General features: G+C 36.2%; 1 protein-coding gene across 7 annotated transcripts in view; it reads left to right on the top strand.

Moving 5' to 3' along the window:
- The window catches only part of HIPK3 (homeodomain interacting protein kinase 3), a 107,953-nt gene extending 88,447 nt beyond the window's left edge, over positions 1-19,506 (top strand). For 2 of the 7 annotated variants that reach the window (XM_012452305.2, XM_012452304.2), the window contains exons 5-17: positions 1,277-1,363; positions 1,877-2,061; positions 3,269-3,428; positions 3,876-3,999; positions 9,792-9,913; positions 10,127-10,251; positions 10,353-10,514; positions 10,667-10,729; positions 11,017-11,313; positions 11,624-11,764; positions 14,082-14,317; positions 14,609-14,736; positions 15,556-19,506. In XM_012452305.2, coding sequence (XP_012307728.1) covers positions 1,277-1,363; positions 1,877-2,061; positions 3,269-3,428; positions 3,876-3,999; positions 9,792-9,913; positions 10,127-10,251; positions 10,353-10,514; positions 10,667-10,729; positions 11,017-11,313; positions 11,624-11,764; positions 14,082-14,317; positions 14,609-14,736; positions 15,556-16,032 — 2,307 coding nt within the window. In that variant the 3' untranslated portion in view covers positions 16,033-19,506. Of the gene's footprint in view, positions 1-1,276; positions 1,364-1,876; positions 2,062-3,268; positions 3,429-3,875; positions 4,000-9,791; positions 9,914-10,123; positions 10,252-10,352; positions 10,515-10,666; positions 10,730-11,016; positions 11,314-11,623; positions 11,765-14,081; positions 14,318-14,608; positions 14,737-15,555 lie in introns of all 7 variants that reach the window. The other 5 variants (XM_012452303.2, XM_012452302.2, XM_012452309.2 and 2 more) reach the window with 3 other exon arrangements.
- The last annotated feature ends 206 nt before the right edge of the window (positions 19,507-19,712 follow it).

The raw sequence follows: 19,712 nt of genomic DNA, 5'->3' as shown, positions 1-19,712 counted from the left end.
TCTTGACTCATTGTAACCTCTGCCACCTGGGTTCAAGCGATTTGCCTGCCTCAGCCTCCCAAGTAGCTGGGACTATAGGCATACACCACCATGCCTGGCTAATTTTTGTATTTTTAGTAGAGACAGGATGTCGCCATGTTGGCCAGGCTCATCTTGAACTCTTGATCTCTAGTGAACTGCCTGCCTCGGCCTCCCAAAGAGCTGGAATTCCTGGCATGATCCACCATGACTGGCCCCTTTCTTCTCTCTCTCTCTCTCTCTCTTTTTTTGAGATAGAGTCTTGCTCTATCACTACAGCCCAGGCTGTAGTGCAGTGGCGCGATCTCGGCTCACTGCAACCTCCACCTCCCAGGTTCAAGCGATTCTCCTGCCTCAGCCCTCCAAGTACCCTCCCAGGTTCAAGCAATTATCCTGCCTCAGCCTTCTGAGTAGCTGGGATTTTAGGTGCTTGCCACCATGCCCGGCTAATTTTTGTATTTTTATTAGAGACGGGGTTTCACCATGTTGGCTAGTCTGACCTTGTGATCTGCCCGCCTTGGCCTCCAAAGTATTGGGATTACAGGCCTGAGCCACTGCGCCTGGCCTCCTTCCTTCTTTAAAAAGAAAGCCCTCTTAGAATAACTTCACTTACTCTCCAATTCAAACTCTCTAATTCAACGACATAATTATTAATTCAGCTTACATTTTTAAAAACTTTCATGTGTATAACTACATTTGTGTTGTATGTTTATCTTCTCAGTTCTACATCATTATACTTTATAGGACAAGGACTGAATCTACTCTCTTACTACATATCCCAAATGTGCTAAGATCTTTGGGGGAATCAGTAAATCCTCAATAATTAACATAATTAGTTCTTTTCTTTTCTTTATTTTGAGATGGAGTCTTGCTCCTGTCACCAGGCTGGAGTGTGGTGGCGTGATCTTGGCTCACTGCAACTTCTGCCTCCTGGGTTTGAGCGATTCTCCTGCCTCAGCTTCCCTAGTAGCTGGGACTACAGGCACACACGCCCCCATACCCAGCTAATTTTTGTATTTTTAATAGAGATGGGGTTTCACCATATTGGTGTTATGTTTGTAATATTTTTCTTGGCCTGAACCAAGCAATTCTCATTTTTTTGCATATACTTTAAAAATACATTTTTAATAGTTTCTTTTTTGAAATTACTATTTGCCTTAGAATATTTAATATATTAGACTAAATGTGCCAAGATTAAAGAAATTTGCATGTTGTGGGTAATAATATATTCTTTCTTCCCTTTGATGTATGCAATCAGACATTGGAAGAGCATGAGGCAGAGACAGGAATGAAGTCTAAAGAAGCCAGAAAATACATTTTCAACAGTCTAGATGATATAGCGCATGTGAGTACCATAGCCACATCTGTCAATCTTATATGCTTAAAGATGGTAGACTTGAATACCAAGGGGCCCAAAACATGTTACTCAGTTTTCAAATGGCTATAGAGTCCATGCTGTTAAGTTTTTCAAATGAAATTGATTCTATTTTCAACCTTTCAGGAATTAAATTGCATTTGTTGTAATCAAAATTTTAATTTACCTATTCTGTTCTTTAGTAAAAAAGTATTTGCTTTGAAAGAAAAAATCCCCTTAGCTAACTGATTTCTTTTCCCTATATTTCATTAGAAATGGATAATTGTTTAATTTTAAAAATCTTCTTTTATCCTTTGAATCCTATGTGGTACCTCAACACATCTTGAGGATTTGTTAATATTAATTGTTCTTCTTTGTTTTAAGATAATTGTAGTTCCCTCTCCTTTCCTGTGTTGTGATTTTTGTTTTCTTTTTTAACTGTGGAATTTATACTATCCTCTCTGACGTATTTTTACTTGATGGCTTGAAATTTTTATTTCTTAGGTGAACACGGTGATGGATTTGGAAGGAAGTGATCTTTTGGCTGAGAAAGCTGATAGAAGAGAATTTGTTAGTCTGTTGAAGAAAATGTTGCTGATTGATGCAGATTTAAGAATTACTCCAGCTGAGACTCTGAACCATCCTTTTGTTAATATGAAACATCTTCTAGATTTTCCTCATAGCAACCAGTATGTTACTTAAGATCTTTTAAAGTACTTCTAAAAAAAAATAATAAGTCTATAGAAAAATCACTGCATCAGAGGAATTACTTTTCTTCATTAAATACGAGTAACCTGAGTCAAAAGAGGCTAAGCTAACTTGACCAAATTCACATACACTAGTAAATGTCAGGGAACTAGAATCCAAGTCTGAATTTCAGTCCAGAGTTCCTTCTCCAAAATGCCGTACTAAAAATAAGACTGAGTGGTTTTGGTTTTATTATACATGACTTTCATACCTTAATAACCAGGCTTACCTAAAAGGAAATGCTAAGAGTTTTCTCTTTCAAGTCACATTTCAGTTTTCATAGACCTTAGATTCTATCATATTTTGAGTCCTGCAGCTTCCATTTTACATTGTTGCCCCACAACTTTTGCTTTCCTTTTTCCTCTCCGGTAGTGTGAAGGAAAGAGGTTTTTCATGGGTCATTAGATCATGGGTCAGTAAGAAGAATAAATACAAAAATTCCAAAGACCTTAAATATTACAAATTCTTTGTGTTTTGTTTGTTTGTTTTGGAGACACTCTCGTCTCCCAAAGTGCTGGGACTACAGGTGTAAGCCACTGCACTGGCCATATCTTACAAATTCTTTGAAACCCAGACATATTTTAGGAGATGAAGGGAGTAAATTTAAGTGACTTAAAACAGCTTCCTTCAGTATTTAAAAAGACAAAATGAAGAAGACATAGGAATGAATCCAGTATTCATCATTGTGAATTGTTCTTAAAATTGATATTTTTATACAGCCCAGTTACATTTTCCCCTCAAACACTTAAAAACTGTCCTGATGTTTTTCATATACAGTCACTTTGAAAGTAACATGATAGCCACTCTTTGATACTGTTAATTTAGTGGTATAGAGATCTAGAAATTTAGGAGAAGTTATTTTACATAGGGAGTCATAAAATTATTGCATACTAGCCAAAAAATGCACTATTGTTTTATTGTCTTAAGAAAAATATTGCAGAATATATACTTTTACTTGCTCTGAAACTTAATCTTTTCTGGTAAGATTTCCTGTTAGAAATATTATTGGAAACAAGCAGATTAAGTGCAAATCATAGGATTTTTTTCTTTTAGGAATAATTTTTTATTCTGTCAATGTACCTCAATTTAAAACTGCTCTAAGCATTTAAAATAATAATATAATACCTTCACTTTTTTTTTTTTTTACAGTGTAAAGTCCTGTTTTCATATTATGGATATTTGTAAGTCCCACCTAAATTCATGTGACACAAATAATCACAATAAAACTTCACTTTTAAGATCAGTTGCTTCAAGCAGTACTGCTACACTGACTGCAAATTTTACTAAAATTGGAACATTAAGAAGTCAGGTAAGAATATGTAGTAATTAATAACTTACGGTCTTTTTTAAATGATTGCTCATTTTACTTCTGATGTACATGGAAGTTTGGTGTCAGTTGTTAAAATGTACAGTGCTGGTGAGGTCTTACTATACCTATTTTACCAAATCTCTTAAAATTTCAAGGTAGTAATTGGAACATATCTACTCAAATTCATTTTTTCCATTCCCCTCTTACTCTCTGAATGTCTTCCTCCTGCCCGTCTATGCCACAACTCTACCAAAAGTAGAGGTCAGTAGAATCAGTTTTTAAATTTTAATTTCATCAGCTTGTTTTTGTTCTCATTGTCTGGGCAGATTTTAATTGTAGAATTATGATCTTAAGAAGTGTGTTTGAATTCTGTCTATACAGTGTGTGTATTTCATTTAGATGACTACTCTATATAATGTGCTCTGTATAATGTGCTGGTTGTTTCAGGCATTGACCACATCTGCTCATTCAGTTGTGCACCATGGAATACCTCTGCAGGCAGGAACTGCTCAGTTTGGTTGTGGCGATGCTTTTCAGCAGACATTGATTATCTGTCCCCCAGCTATTCAGGGTAATCTTTTATTTAAATTTTGCTTTGAATCTAGGCATGCATTATTTTAAAATAAGTTTAGGAATCTGTTCATGAAATATATTGCATAATTTTTGCTGCATTTAGTGCTACATTTGAATTTAATTTAAGCTCTTCAGGCCAGGCGTGGTGTCTCATACCTGTAATCCCAGCACTTTGGGAGGCTGAGGTGGGTGGATCACTCGAGGCCAGGAGTTCGAGACCAATCTGGCTGACATGGTGAAACCCCGTCTTTACTAAAAATACAAAAAATTAGCTTGGCGTGGTGACACGTGCCTGTAGTCCCAGCTACTCAGGAGGCTGAGGCACAAGAATTGCTTGAAACTGGGAAGTGGAGGTTGCAGTGAGCCGAGATTGCGCCACTGCACTCCAGCCTGGGCAACAGAGCGAGACTCTTGTCTCAAAAAAAAAAATTTAAGCTGTTCAATAAGCCTTTAGACCAGTGACACTAATTTCTGGACTGGAACTCTATTACAGTCATCACTAACAAAATGGGTCGTAAAACAGTTGTATTTCCTGTTGAGTCTAGCATGATAAAATACCTTAATAGGGATTAATGAACTTGGGAAGCTACAGGTTGGCCTATACTGGGTATCACTGCTGTAGACATTTGCCTACCAGTACTAAACATTAAAGTGACTGAGAGCTCAGTTATATAAAATTTTGGTCAAAAGAGTTTTGTCCCAAAATATTATAGTCTCATTATTTACTGATCACTTAGGTAATAAATAATGGATTGATTTTAATTAATGTTACTTCATTAGATTAAAATAGCCAATTAAATCCTCAAGTGGAACGGGTGACAGATACCTTTGAAGAGATTATACATTCTTTTTTTTTGGAGACAAAAGTTTTGCTCTTGTTGCCCAGGCTGGAGTGCCATGCCATGATTTCAGCTTACTGCAACCTCTGCCTCCTGGGTTCAAACGATTCTTTTGCCTCAGCCTCCTGAGTGGCTGGGATTACAGGCATGCACCACCATGCCTGGCTAATTTATATTTTTAGTAGAGATGAGTTTCTTCATGTTGGTCAGGCTGGTCTCGAACTCCCAGTCTCAGGTGATCCACCTGCCTCGGCCTCCCAAAGTGCTGGAACTGTAGGCGTGAGCCACCACCTGGCCGGCAATACATTCTGGGAAATCTCTTTGTGGTTCCTAGAGAATGATAGCAGCAAACCTCACTACTGGAATAACTGGACTAGAACGCTACTTCTAAGTCCTTTCCTAGGATTTTGTCCTTGCTAGGCTTTAGCATCTAGTTATGTCTTAATGCAAGAGGCTAATTACAATTGGGGCCCTAAACCAACATGTCCAACTTAGTGGTGATATTAAAGAGAGTAAATGAAAACAGTTGGTGCTAAGTCAGGACCATGGACTCTAGTTCTGTTTCTCCTGTTTGCTTCATCATTGTAGACTAGTCTGTTTACTTATTTCAGCCTTAGTAAAAGGAAACAGACTGAATAGATAATACATTGGCCATTTCTAACTCTAATATTTTTGATTCTGAAGGATTATTTGATTGTTATGTTTTTTTTTGAGTGTCTCTTTTTTTTGAGACAGTGTCTCATTCTGTTGCCTAGGCTGGAGTGCAGTGGCACCATCTTGGGTTACTGCAACCTCCACCTCCTGGGTTCAGGTGATTCTCATGCCTCAGCCTCCTGAGTAGCTGGAATTACAAGTGCGTGCCAGCATGCCTGGCTAATTTTTGTATTTTTAGTATATGTAAGGTTTCACCATGTTGGCCAGGGTGGTTGGTCTCAAACTCCTGACCTCAAATGATCTGCCTGCCTCAGCCTCTCACAGTGCTGAGATTACAGTCATGAGCCATGGTGTCTGGCCTCTGATGTTTTAATTTAAGCATTCAGCAACTCTAAATTTTTTTTTATTTTAATGTTTCTCACAGTACCAAATAAAGAACCAAGAATATGTTTGTTGATTTGCTGGTAATGAAAGATGTGAAAACAGGTCAAATGTTTAGTTACTGTTGTTCTATCAGGGTAGCTTTATTTTCATTGTTTTTATATATTGGGTTTTCAAATAAGGTCTCATTGGGAGAAAGATTTGTATCACAGAAAGTATAATGCAAGGGCAACTTAGATGATTGATTCTGAAGGTGAAATTGTGTCCCAGTGGCCACAGTGGTGATCTGTGAGTATCTATAACAGTGACATTTGTATTACTTTCTGGTAATAGAATCATTATAGTGTTAGCAATAATAGATGCTAACAATATGATGTTGGTGTGCTTTTCAGTTTTTTTTCCTCAACTGTTTATCATAAGAATTTCAAACATATAGAAAAGTTGAAAGAATAATATGTTTTCTACTATAGATTCAACAGGTGTTAATATTTTACCATCTTTACATTATCAGTCTACCTACCTACCTATAGTGCACGTATATATACACTATTTGAAATTAAACGGTAGATTTTATGATACTACTTCTAAATACTTCAGCATGCAAGATTGGTTCTTAAATTTTTTTTTTTATATCAGTTATCACTTGTGTTATCTTGACAAATGCATTCTTTCTTAGATTTATAATCTATACTAACAAGTAGGTTCTTTGGTTCTAGTAAACCCTCCCATGTACCAACATCAGTTTGAGGGTGACCACCTATATTGTGGTATATTTCATGAAGATTTGGAATAGCAGAGTTTTTTTTTCAGAGCCTAGCTTCTGTAGCAAAAACTTAAGAGACTGCTGAGACACATTTCTAAATAGCATTGACATCATTCTCAAAACATTTCAATGAGGTTAGACAAATCTTTTACCTTTTTTTTTTTTTTTTTTTTTTGAGATGGAGTCTTGCTCTCTCTCAGGCTGGAGAGCAATGGTGCAATCTCAGCTCACTGCAACCTCTGCCTCCCAGTTTCAAGTGATTCTCTTGCCTCAGCTTCCTGAGTAGCTGGGATTACAGGCATGTACCACCATGCCTGGCTAATTTTGTATTTTTAGTAGGGATGGGGTTTCTCCATGTTGGTCAGGCTGGTCCCGAACTCCCAACCTCAGACGATCCACCCGCCTCAGCCTCCCAAAGTGCTGGGATTACAAGCATGAGCCACCGTGCCCGGCTTATCTTTTTATATGGCTTATAATTGATGAAAAGTTAGAAACCTTTCTGTGCATATAGTAACAACTATATGAATGGTTTATAATATGGGATAACCGAAAGAAAAGGATTAAATACCATAGACACATTAACCCGCTAAATGTCAAGAGCAGTACTTTTGAATTATAATTGCTAGTGAGAGGAAGCACAGTATATGTTGCTTATATAACAGGTGCAGTTGCAGCAGCAGGACAGGTAGGCTCTGTAAATATGTTGTTTCTTAGTATAATGTCTGCCTTAGGAATGAAAGCACTCCCTCTAATCAGTCTTAGCATCTGATGTGTAGATGTTATGTAGAAAACATAATGTAAAAAATTTCAGCATTTGGCTTCTTGTGCCTCCCCTTCATTTACCCCTTCCCTTCAGCATTTGCCAATTCATTTACAAGAAACATTTAAAAATAATTATTGGGCAGCTATTGGGGATAGCAAATATGGTACATTGTGGTTTGTATTTTAAAATAAACTTTATGTCTATCCCTTTCACTTAAAAATTTTACCTTGGAGCTATCATGTTTAGGTAATGCATTTCATGTATTTTAGATATTATAATATATAGATAGAGGTGTATAAATACTATATCCATAAGACTGTGCTTATTTTTAAAAATAAGCTAAGCTTTTATTTAACATTCTGTATATTAGTTTTTATGTATTAAACAAGCTTCTAAAATTATTTAGTGACCTGAAAAGTTAGGTATTCATCCCCTCTAGATGACCACTATATTAGAGTAAAATACATTCCAGCAAAATTCTTTTCTGTTATACTAAAATAATATTCATGAGCTTTTTATGCCTGGTTCTCCAATTGTTAAAGCAAATATAATCAAACAAAGATAAGGTTTCAGCTAACCTAATAAGTATATAAAAATTGAGATCTTAACCCACTGTTGAATCTGATCAAAAATTAGATCTCCTGTGGAGAGAGTATATAGGAGAATCCTTCTCATCTTAAGGCATTGCTTGTGGAGAATTTACAGGCAATGATATTTTTGTTCAGATTTGGGAATTTGCTCTGTCTGTTCATCCTTGTCAAAGTGAAGAGATTTTTTTTTTTCTTCTTGAAGAGATTGTCTGTTGCTGAAATATATCTACACTGCCTGGGTGTGCTTATATTCCATGTCTTGGAGAATTGGATAATCAAGACATGCTTTTTGGAAGGAGTAAGATTTTTATTAAACTTGACTCATACCTGGCTCTTTAGGTGGAACACAGAAAGGCAGAACACCTTGGTAGTAAGATAACAGTCTCACTGAAGAAAATAAACAGGCTGAAATGGACATTCACTTTAGGATTAACACCTGTATCAATGAAATAGAAAATTTGAGGTGGTTTTACAATAGAGAAAGAAAACAATTGTAGTATTTTTTGATTATATTATATTTAAATAATCTGCAAGCCCATGTTGAAAGTAACTGCTACAATGAACTGGCATTATGAAATAGTGAAATTATTTTGGTTAATGTATTTTCTATCTTCGGGGATGTCCCTAAAATCTTTCAAAACTTTAAGTTGGAATGTGATACTACTTTGCTCTCTCAAAGTTCAATATTGTAAGACTTAATAGTTGCAAGGTGCTTTGCAGTGAATAAAAAGATATATTAACATTATAGTAACCTTAACAGGATTAACATGTCTGGTAATCCTGCTTTCTAATTTTTCTAGTGGGCAAACAAAATAGTAGCATGTTTGTTCTGGAGTTCCAACAGCTCTCTGCTAAGAATACATGTCAATTAAGCCTCATTGGGGAAACCTTAGTTTTATCATCAAATTAGGTAGATTAGGTTAGTTTTGCCTTTCCTTTGGACGTTGAAATGAGTGTGCCATCCCTGAATTTTCATCCATTATGTGAACCATTAACTCCATTAAATTATGAAGTTGCGATGCATTTGTTTTGCTGACAAGAGCATAAGGTTCTGTCACAGTTTTAAAGAAGAAGATACTAAAGATAGCTAAAAGTTTATATGAAAAGAAGAACATTTACCTGCTAGGTTGTCGGCATACCTTCCAGATGGAACTATTTACAAAGGAAAATAAAGCTTCAATAGCAAACTTTAATAGGAGATGAGAAGTTTCAAGAAAATTAAATGGTTCAACTTTGTAGTATGCATTTTGAAATAGAAAGAGGAACTTTAAAATAAATTTTGGAATGTTGTATATCACAGGGTAGACAAGAAGTACCTCACTTTCCTAATAGATTGCTCTGTTAGTGTTATGAAATTTTTTTGCAGAGAATGGTTTTATAACTCCAATCAAGGCTGGATATGGCAGCTCATACCTGTAATACTAGAAATTTCGGAGGCTGAGGCAGGAGGATTACTTGAGCCCAGGAGTGCAAGACCAGCCCGGGCAACATAGATAGACTCTGTCTCTACCAAAAATTAAAGAAATTAGCTGGGCATGGTGGTGCACGCTTGTGGTCCCAGCTACTCAAAAGGTTGAGGTGGGAGGATCTGCTTGAGTACAGGAGGTTGAAGCTACACTGTGGATCGTGCCACTGTGCTCCAGTCTGAGTAACAGAGTGAGGCCCTGTCTCAAAAAGGAAAAAAAAAAAAAAAAAAAAAAAAAAATCTATCAGAATTTAAGCAATTCTTTACATTTAAAATAATTGTATAAGTTAAATAAGAGGAAGATATTTTCATTTGATAACTGTTCTGTTTCACAGGTATTCCTGCAACACATGGTAAACCCACTAGTTATTCAATAAGGGTAGATAATACAGTTCCACTTGTAACTCAGGCCCCAGCTGTGCCGCCACTACAGATCCGACCAGGAGTTCTTTCACAGGTTGGTAATAATTCATTTTTTGCCATGTATCAGCTTGTGCTGTTGGGAAATAATGAAAATGACCTGGATAGGGATTTAATCCATTTTATAGGTTATTGAGTTTAATGTTATAATTGTTAGCTGTTATTTTAGATAGTTTTGAGTTTAAGAGATGGTAAAGTTGAATTACTTACAATGTGTTAGTTTTTCTGTTGTTTTACTTTGATGCAGCAGACGTGGTCTGGTAGAACACAGCAGATGCTGTTGCCTGCCTGGCAACAGGTACCACCCATGGCTCCTGCTACTACGACACTAACTTCTGAGAGTGTAGCTGGTTCACAGAGGCTTGGAGACTGGGGGTAAGCTGAAAACAAAAGTGCTTCTTTGTGAATAGTTTGCAAAATAGATCATCATTAAAGAAAGATCTTGATTAAAAACATTTTTCTGAACTTCTCTGTAGGAAGATTATTTCACGCAGCAATCAGTATAACTCAGTGATACCGCAACCTCTTCTGACCAATCAGATAACTTTATCTGCCCCTCAACCAGTTAGTGTGGGGATTGCACATGTTGTCTGGCCTCAGCCTGCCACTACTAAGAAAAATAAACTGTGCCAGAACAGGTTGGTATTGATGCTTTAATTTTCCTCTGCATTTTGAGAATCTTTAAAATGAATTTTGCATGTACACTTAAGGGTCACTCTGTTGTATTCAAAATGACCTCTTTTATAGCTTTATTACAAACACTAAGCCAGCTCCCTTCTCAATTTCTCAGAGGTATTTTGGTAAAACTAATGGAATGGGAGCCAGGAAGAGAGGAAATAAATGCTTTCAGTTGGTAAGATTGTCTTCATTGCCCTTTTGATTTATTATCTACCTGTAATGTAGCAATTGTAGACATTCAGATAGCACATTTACCAAAAAGTGACTATTTAAATGTATGTAAATGCATTTCTAGATATTTCTAGAGCTATTTCATATTTCACAAAAACTCATGATGTTAGTGTGTTATATCATGAACTTGAAAAAGTGAAGGTTCGCATTTTTCAGTTTAACAAGATATCTTATAAAATTGATTATACATATTTTGATTGTAGAAATTATAAATTATTCCTTTGGTTGCAGGAGTAATTCATTGCAGAATACCAATATCCCACATTCAGCATTTATTTCTCCAAAGATAATTAATGGGAAAGATGTCGAGGAAGTAAGTTGTATAGAAACACAGGACAATCAGAACGCAGAAGGAGAGGCAAGAAATTGCTGTGAAACATCTATCAGACAGGACTCTGATTCATCAGTTTCAGACAAACAGCGGCAAACCATCATTATTGCTGACTCCCCGAGTCCTGCAGTGAGTGTCATCACTATTAGCAGTGACACTGATGAGGAAGAGACTTCGCAGAGACATTCACTCAGAGAGTAAGTGCCAAATGCTGCATCTTCAAAGGATAATGATGGCATCCTCTGGTGTGCCAAAAAACAACTTTCTATGACTTGTTTGTTTGTCAGTGTCCTTTGGAGTAAAACCTTTAAATTAGATACTCCGGTTCTAGACAGGGATTTAGCACGATAATTGTGGCATTTTTCCTGTATTTGTAAGCTTTAACTTTTCATTCATTTACGTCATTCTTAACAGTTTCATATCCTTAATTAAAGAATGTAAATTTTGGCCATTTGGAGGGTATCTTCTCATATTTGACTCATGTTTTCCTCTTTTCTCTTCCACTAGATGTAAAGGTAGTCTAGATTGTGAAGCTTGCCAGAGCACTTTGAATATTGATCGGATGTGTTCATTAAGTAGTCCTGATAGTACTCTGAGTACCAGCTCCTCAGGGCAGTCCAGCCCATCCCCTTGCAAGAGACCGAATAGGTAAAAGAATCTCAATAATAGTGTATAATACATAGTAAGTCTACTAAAAAGCCTATAATTTCTTTCTGTTGTTGTTTAAATTAATAAGTACCTGCTAATGTACTCCAGTGACTTCTCTCTTGAACACAATTTTTGAACTAGATGAGTTGTTATAAACACACGTTTTTTTTTTTGTTTGTTTTTGAGACAGGGTCTTGCTCTATTGCCCAGGCTGGAGTGCAGTAGCATGATCTCAGCTCACAGCAACCTCTGCCTCCCAGGCTCAAGTGATCCTCCTGCCTTAGCCTCTTGAGTAGCTGGGACCACAGGTGCATGCACCCACGCCTGGCTAATTTTTAAATTTTTTGTAGAGACAGGATCTCACCCTGTTGCTCAGGCTGGTCTTGAACCCCTGGGCTCAACCAGTGCTCCCACCTTAGCCTCCCAAAGTGCTGGGATTACAGGTGTCAGCCACCATACCCAACTAAATAATCTTTTTTGGGAGGTGGGGTTGGGGGGCGGGCAGAGGCGAAGTGTCTCCGTCACCCAGGCTGGAGCGCAGTGGTGCGATCCTGGCTCACTGCAACTTCTGCCTCCTCAGGTTCAAGTGATTCTCCTGTCTCAATCTCCTGTGTAGCTGGGACTACAGACGCCTACCATCATACCTGACTAATTTTTTGTATTTTTAGTAGAGAAGGGGTTTCACCATGTTGGCCAGGCTGGTCTCTTAACTCCTTACCTCAGGTGATCCACCTGCCTCAGCCTCCCAGAGTGCTAGGATTACAGACATAAGCCACCACGCCTGGCCAAGTAATCTATTTTTGAAAGGGTAAAAAAGCCACATTCTTAATTTCAGCCCCACAGACTACTGTTGTAACTTAAATTTGGAATAAAAACATATACTTTAACAAAATTAAAAAGGAATGTTTTGCATAATGAAGTACTCACTGGCCCACTGTCTGTCTACAGGACATCCACAATGATTTTTTTCTCCCATTGATAACTGATTTGTTGGATTTTGTCCGTATTAACCTGGCTTACCCGTCCTTTCGCCAGCAACATGTACTACTGCTAAATAGTAAGCTTGTCCTAAGCAGAATGAGTTACTAACACATTAAGAGATAAGCCGCAGTCTAGGCACAGTGGCCCCACACTTGTAATCCCAGCACTTTGGGAGGCCAAGGTAGGAGGATCACTTAAGGCCAAGAGTTCGAGACCAGCCTAGGCAACATAGTAAGACCCACCCTCTTCCATAATTAAAAAAATTAGCTGGATATGGTGGCGCATGCCTGTAGTGCCAGCTGCTCAGGAGGCTGAGGTGGGAGGATGATTTGAGCCCTGTAATTTGAGGCTGCAGTGAGCTATGATCATATTACTGCACTATATAGCCTGGGAAGCAGAGTGAGACTTTGTCTCTTAGAAAGGAAAGAAGGAGGGGAAGGAAAGAAAGGAAATCTTTTTTTAGTGGCAACAAACATTTGGAAAATTTCAAGTTTTAATTTTACACATCTTTTTTTCCTTAGGAAATAGGAAATATGATATTACATATTTATAGCCAAAGCTCTATAGAAGATATAAAGAAATTTTAATTTATCTTTTTCTTATAAGTTGCTTATAATATGGTTTGAAAATTGATAACGTATATAACTATACATTCACATGTAAAATAAATGTACGAATATACATTTAAGATATATAAATAAAAATAAAATATTTATAAAAAGAGATGCTTCAAATTCGTAAGTAAGTACGAAATGAGTGGTGAAAATAGACAGTAAATGCTGTAGAAATCCCAAGGAGAGAGAGCCTGTCAGGGCCCAAGAGTGTCAGGAAGAAAAGAGAAATAGGGGTTCTGTCTAGGCCTGCAGAGGTGTGGGGATACCTTTCAGATAACTGGTTAGGTGAAAGGACCCAGATTACCAGGAGAGGCACACATCCTGACGTTAGAATTTAATCTGAATATCCAAGTCACATGCCTATATGTTTGTACATTTCATTTAAATTATCCAGAGCAGTGCCTCTTTTGTCATGTCTTGATGAAATTATCTGGAATTTATAAAGAGGAATTTTATGAGCTGCTACTAAGGATCAAATGAGAAGGGAAAGAAGAAAAAAAGTGCCAAAATGATGTTCCTGAAACGGGACAGATTGAGGTTTAGCAGTTGGAGCAGAGAATTAATTTAAGGGTCTAGAAATTTTGTGAAAAAATGCTACTGGACAAGGAATAAGGTATGATTATATATAAAATAACTGAATAACATTCTCATCAGTTCACTGGAGCCTGCATTAGATTTAATGTTGGAAAAAAATCACTCATAAAAATTCTTGTTTTTTGTAGTATGTCAGATGAAGAGCAAGAAAGTGGTTGTGATACAGTGGATGGCTCTCCAACGTCCGACTCTTCTGGGCATGACAGTCCATTTGCAGAGAGCACTTTTGTGGAGGACAGTCGTGAAAACACAGAACTGGTAACCTCTGCTGACACAGAAGCCAAACCAGCTGTCTGTTCTGTTGTGGTGCCACCAGTGGAACTAGAGAATGGCTTAAATGCCGATGAGCATATGGCAAACACAGGTAAGTTGAATTCTCCTGTTTCTCTGGTTTCCTTTAAATGTGGTCTTAATTTAGGAACATCAGAGAATGGAGTTGCCAAAAGTCATCTCTGAATTTTGACTTGACCTTGCTTTATGTATTGTACAGAGGAAATCTTGTAATAGCCAGTGCTTGGAAGCCATGACCTTTCTTTTCATTTTATTTAATTTTAAGGTTCTCAAATCACTATTGTGTAAAATTTCTAAAGGCTTTGCTTATTTTTTATTCGAAAAGGAAAAAGCATACACTCTTTAATATTTTATTTGTTACCAGATTATATATGCCAGCCATTAATAAAAGGGCGATTAGCCCCTGGACGATTAAACCAGCCTTCCACAGTGGGTACTCGTCAGCAAAAATTGACATCAGCATTCCAGCAGCAGCATTTGAACTTCAGTCAGGTATATTCATTTGTGGATTTGTAGGAGTCATTGGGATTCAAATTTAGCAGTTGTTTTTCACATGGAGGAGAAAGCTTTTGAAACTGTAGTAGTCTTAATGACTTTTTCCCTTCTCATTATCCCAAGTGGCTAAAGAGTAACTGGCTTAATAATAGGATAATTAAGCAAATTATCCATAGAATTTGCAGCCTTCTTCAGAAAGATTAAGTCCTTAGGTTCTCTTAGATAATATGAACAGAGTGTCTGTTATCTCAGAACATCAAGTAACCTTCTTGAATACTTTCCATCTAATTCAACATTGTGTTTGATAGTTGTATTTCACTTGGGAAAAGAAAAGGTCACAGACACTGGAGTCAGACTGGGATTCAAATCTTGTTTTTGCCATGTACTATGTATGTATATATATCACCTTGGCCAGGTCTCTTCAACAAATCTGATTTAGACCACAGTTAATGGGAATAGTGGTTCAAATCATGGGTTGCTTTAGAAGTAAATAACATTGTGTATGTGAACGTTAGCTTTACATATAATAAGTGCTCCATAGATGGTAGCTATTAGTAGTGATGGGGATAGTAATAGGTAGTAATAGCATCAGTAATAGCAGTGTTTATAATAATATGTAGTAATAAATACTAAAATGTTAATACTAATATATATGGAATTGGTATTTTCTCTCCTCTAGTTATTCTTAGTATGTTAGTTCTTAGAGATCCACTGTAAGTTATCAATCACAAAGAGTATATTGTAATTTCCCTTTCTTCCTTTCCTTTTATCTTATAAAGTATGTTATTCAGTCATTTTTTTTTTCGTTGTGGATAGGTTCAGCACTTTGGATCTGGGCATCAAGAGTGGAATGGAAACTTTGGGCATCGAAGACAGCAAGCTTATATCCCTACAAGTGTTACCAGTAATCCATTCACTCTTTCTCATGGAAGTCCCAATCACACAGCAGTGCATGCCCACCTGGCTGGAAATACACACCTCGGAGGACAGCCTACTCTACTTCCATACCCATCGTCAGCCACCCTCAGTAGTGCTGCACCAGTGGCCCACCTCTTAGCCTCTCCATGTACCTCAAGACCTATGTTACAGCATCCAACTTATAGTATCTCCCATCCCAGTGGCATAGTTCACCAAGTCCCAGTGGGCTTAAATCCCCGTCTGTTACCATCCCCAACCATTCATCAGACTCAGTACAAACCAATCTTCCCACCACATTCTTACATTGCAGCATCACCTGCATATACTGGATTTCCATTGAGTCCGACAAAACTCGGCCAGTATCCATATATGTGAAAAACAGTATATTGGGGAAGCTCAATGATACAAACATTTGATTAAAAATAAAAACATGGTATTTAATAAATATTAGCCATGGCACAAGAAAATTATTTTTGAATCATGTAGACTTGGGTGCAATTTAAACAACTTTGAGCTTTAAAAACTCACTTTTGATGTGTTTTGCACATTTGGTATAACTTGTCTTTGGTCATGTTATCTTCTTATGTAGTAACTCTAGACAGGTGACTTATGGGAGCAGAAGTCCAGTTTTGCTCCTGCTATTTTTTATAAATTGCCTTCTAACTAGTGCAAGACACGTCCACATTTGGGAAGCCATTCTGTGTACAGACTTAGAGCAACAGATGCACATATGTCAGAATTACAGCATACAAGTGAATTGTATTATCCATGTCTTAGTGTATAAATGTTGGGTCACTTACCTAAGAAATTGAGCTATTGTTCTTTACATTTGCATGTGTCTTTTGCATGGGCAAAATGTTGCCTAGACTTTGCTCTTAAATGTTGTTCTAATAATCTCAGCTGCATTGTAAACCGTTCCCACACATAGTGCCTTAAATATTTGAGGTTGTTAATGTTATTACCTATATATAAATGTTGAGGACTGCAGCACTTAAAATTCAGACCTACTTTTTAGTTTCCTTTTGATAGCGTAATGTTCATTTTTGTTTTTGTGTGGTATGATTTCAGGTAGTAGCTGTTTTTTCCTTATTAAGAGGGCAGCATGTTTGCTATAGCTGAATTCTGCTGTCTGATTTTTCAGAATGATCTAGCTTCAAGAAAAGCAAGCAGTTAGTAGTGCATAAGAAAAATTGATTCAGTATCTAATGGATAGTTGATAACTGTCACAGCACAGCATTTTATATACTATTAAGTGAAACTGCAATACAATCTAAGTTTATTTTGAGAGTGTTTGCTGTATAATTGGACTTAATAAAATGTTTAGAGGTAAAGTAGGCATGACTTCTGGTAGATAATAAAAGAAAATGCAAAATGCTCATTGATTCATGATGTGGTTTTATCTTAGCTTGGGCAAACCATGCAGTATTTAATAAATAGTAGCAGAACATTTACTATTGAAGCTTGAAAAGATGTGAGTTCTTTGTGTGCAATTTTTGATTTATGCATGTGAGAGGGTTTTTTTTTTTTTTTAAGTATTTTTACATTGCAGTACTTGTTTTGCTTGTTGGTGATGTTTGCTTATTTAATACATTCCGTCAGGGACAGAAATTACATGCTTTTTTTTTCCTAGGAAGTGTGTTGAGTTCCCCCGCCCCACTCCCCGGCCCCACCAACTATTTTCTTTTTTGGGTGGTGGTGATAGTAGTGGTTATGTCTGTCTAAATGAAGTTGCTTTTACAGCACCAAAGACTTAATCATCCATTTCCTATATAAAAGGTAGCTACTTTTTGCATAGACCTCAAGTATATTGTAGTATAGAGGTGGAATTTAAGGAAAGGTATTAAATTGAGGCTGTGTTTTAGCTTACAGGCAAGTAATAAATTGTATCATTTATCTTGAATGTATCATAGATAAGCTGCTATATAACGATTGCCACTTCAGATAGCTGTGAAATTAGGTGATTAACTAGTTGTTATTTAGCCTTCTAATTTCTGTATAAGTCTAATTACATGAATAGAAGTTGGGGTTTTGATTTTTTACTTTGCTTTTCTGTTCGGAGTGTCATTGTAACTACTGTATTGTAAATGATGGAAAATAATTGCATTTGTTATTTTGGGGTGTGTTATTTGCATCAGTATTTTATCTCTATTAATGTTTGTGCTCATCACTGCATATTAAAAAAACTTGGATGTATCAATGTAACTTAATTTTTTATTTTCATACTGGCATTTAGACACTTGAGGAAGCTGTATCTTGCAGGCTTGAGTTAACTTTTTTCCTTAAAAATCTGGAATATAATCTTACAGCATTTACTGGAATAAACAGTACAAAGCATTTGAGTGTAAAACTCTCTAGATGTTTTGGATTTACAGCGTTTCTTTGATAAATGAATTGTATACCACTAGTACAGCTCTAGTACAGCGTTCACAATAAGCTAATAATGGATAAGTTTTCTTTACTCCATTAACACAAGCAGTGTTTTATTTAATAATCATCAATGAAATAAATGTGCCTGAAATTGATTTTAAAAATTACAGTGTTAGATCATCGAGTAAAAACCAGCAGTACATTTTTAGTCACACTGAAAATGAAGAACTTAATTTTCCCCACAAGTTTCAGTGTTTTTAGTAATTAATTCTATGCATTTTATACAAATAGAAGTATATATATATATATAAAATACATGTTTAAAAAGGAGTAGCCTAAGATTAATTTAAAAGATTATTTACAGATGACACATTTATGGAGTCACTATTTAAGTAAATTTGCTGGCCTCCACAGCCTTCTAATTTTATTTATATGGTCCAGCAGATTATTGGGATCTGCTCACTTCTTAGGAAAGAATCAATGCTGGCAACACTTTGTTTCAGAAATACCAAGTGCAAAGGATTGATTGTATCACAACAGGTACAAAACCGACACAGTTTTCTTTTTGTTTAGGGCCATGTTTACTATCCTGAAATGTATTTTTTGTCTTTAATTTCCAAGACTTAAAGCAGTCTTGTAAGTTGACATAAATGGTAAACTTCAACATTTTCATAATGCAGTATCAATGTTTGATAAAGGTGTATCCCAGTTAAGTACATTGCTCTTTAATTGCAATCATGGGCATTTTAATGTATTTTAAAATAAATTTCAAAATTCTGCTAAATTCTTCATTTAGCATATTAACAAAGTAATCTGGATTTATACCTTTTAAAAACCATTTTGACAAGTTTTCTTTGGTTTTAATGCTTTCTTAAATAAAACACTGCATGATTTCTAAGTTGCATATTTGCATACTATTTTAATTTGCAAAATGTTTTTTTAATCAAATATTCCGATATTTAGTTGTTTTTTTTTCTCCAGGGTGTTTAATTAAATATGTTACTGTATTAGCAAAACATTTTCATTTTTAAAATCTGCTAATTTTAAACTTGTCTGTGTTAAGTAAAAGTTAAATCATACACTGCAAGGTGTAGGAAGATTTGTTTTAATGAATCCAATGATACAGATTTAATTACTAAGTTTGAACTGTTAATTGTTTAACAATTTTAGACTTGTGGCTTTCTTTCTTTCTTTCATTTGTTTGTTTTTGCTTTTACTTCTATGCTACACTAGTTTGCCATGTAGCAATTGCACTGTGCAATATTACAGTAAGGACTGGGAAAATTTTATGGATGTAATGTCTATTACGGTTTGCGATAGTATTTCTCTCTAGTTCTCAGTGATTTAAATGTGACCAAGCCTTCTGTACTTTGTCACAAAAAGCGGGTTTTCCAGGTGACTATTTTGGTGAGTGTCAAAATAAGAATTTATGGTGTATTACTGTTGATTCACTTTGAATTAAAATATATATATTGCAGCAAACAGCTTGTTGACTTTTTTTTTTCCACCCCAATACTCCTTACCTGGTAGGGAAGGTAGAGGTTAACAACATTGAGTATTTATTAATAACTTACATCATCTTATTTAACTCTCAAAGCCACCTTGTGAGATAGGTATTATTATCTTTGTTATACTGTTGGAAACAAATGCTTGGTGCCACAAAGAAGAACCGGCACTCAGGCAGAAAG

This window comes from Aotus nancymaae, unplaced genomic scaffold (assembly GCF_030222135.1).
Source record: "Aotus nancymaae isolate 86718 unplaced genomic scaffold, 86718_ANA_hifiasm-v0.15.2.pri h1tg000059l, whole genome shotgun sequence".
NCBI lineage: Eukaryota > Metazoa > Chordata > Mammalia > Primates > Aotidae > Aotus > Aotus nancymaae.
This window is presented reverse-complemented; position numbering and strand designations above follow the sequence as displayed.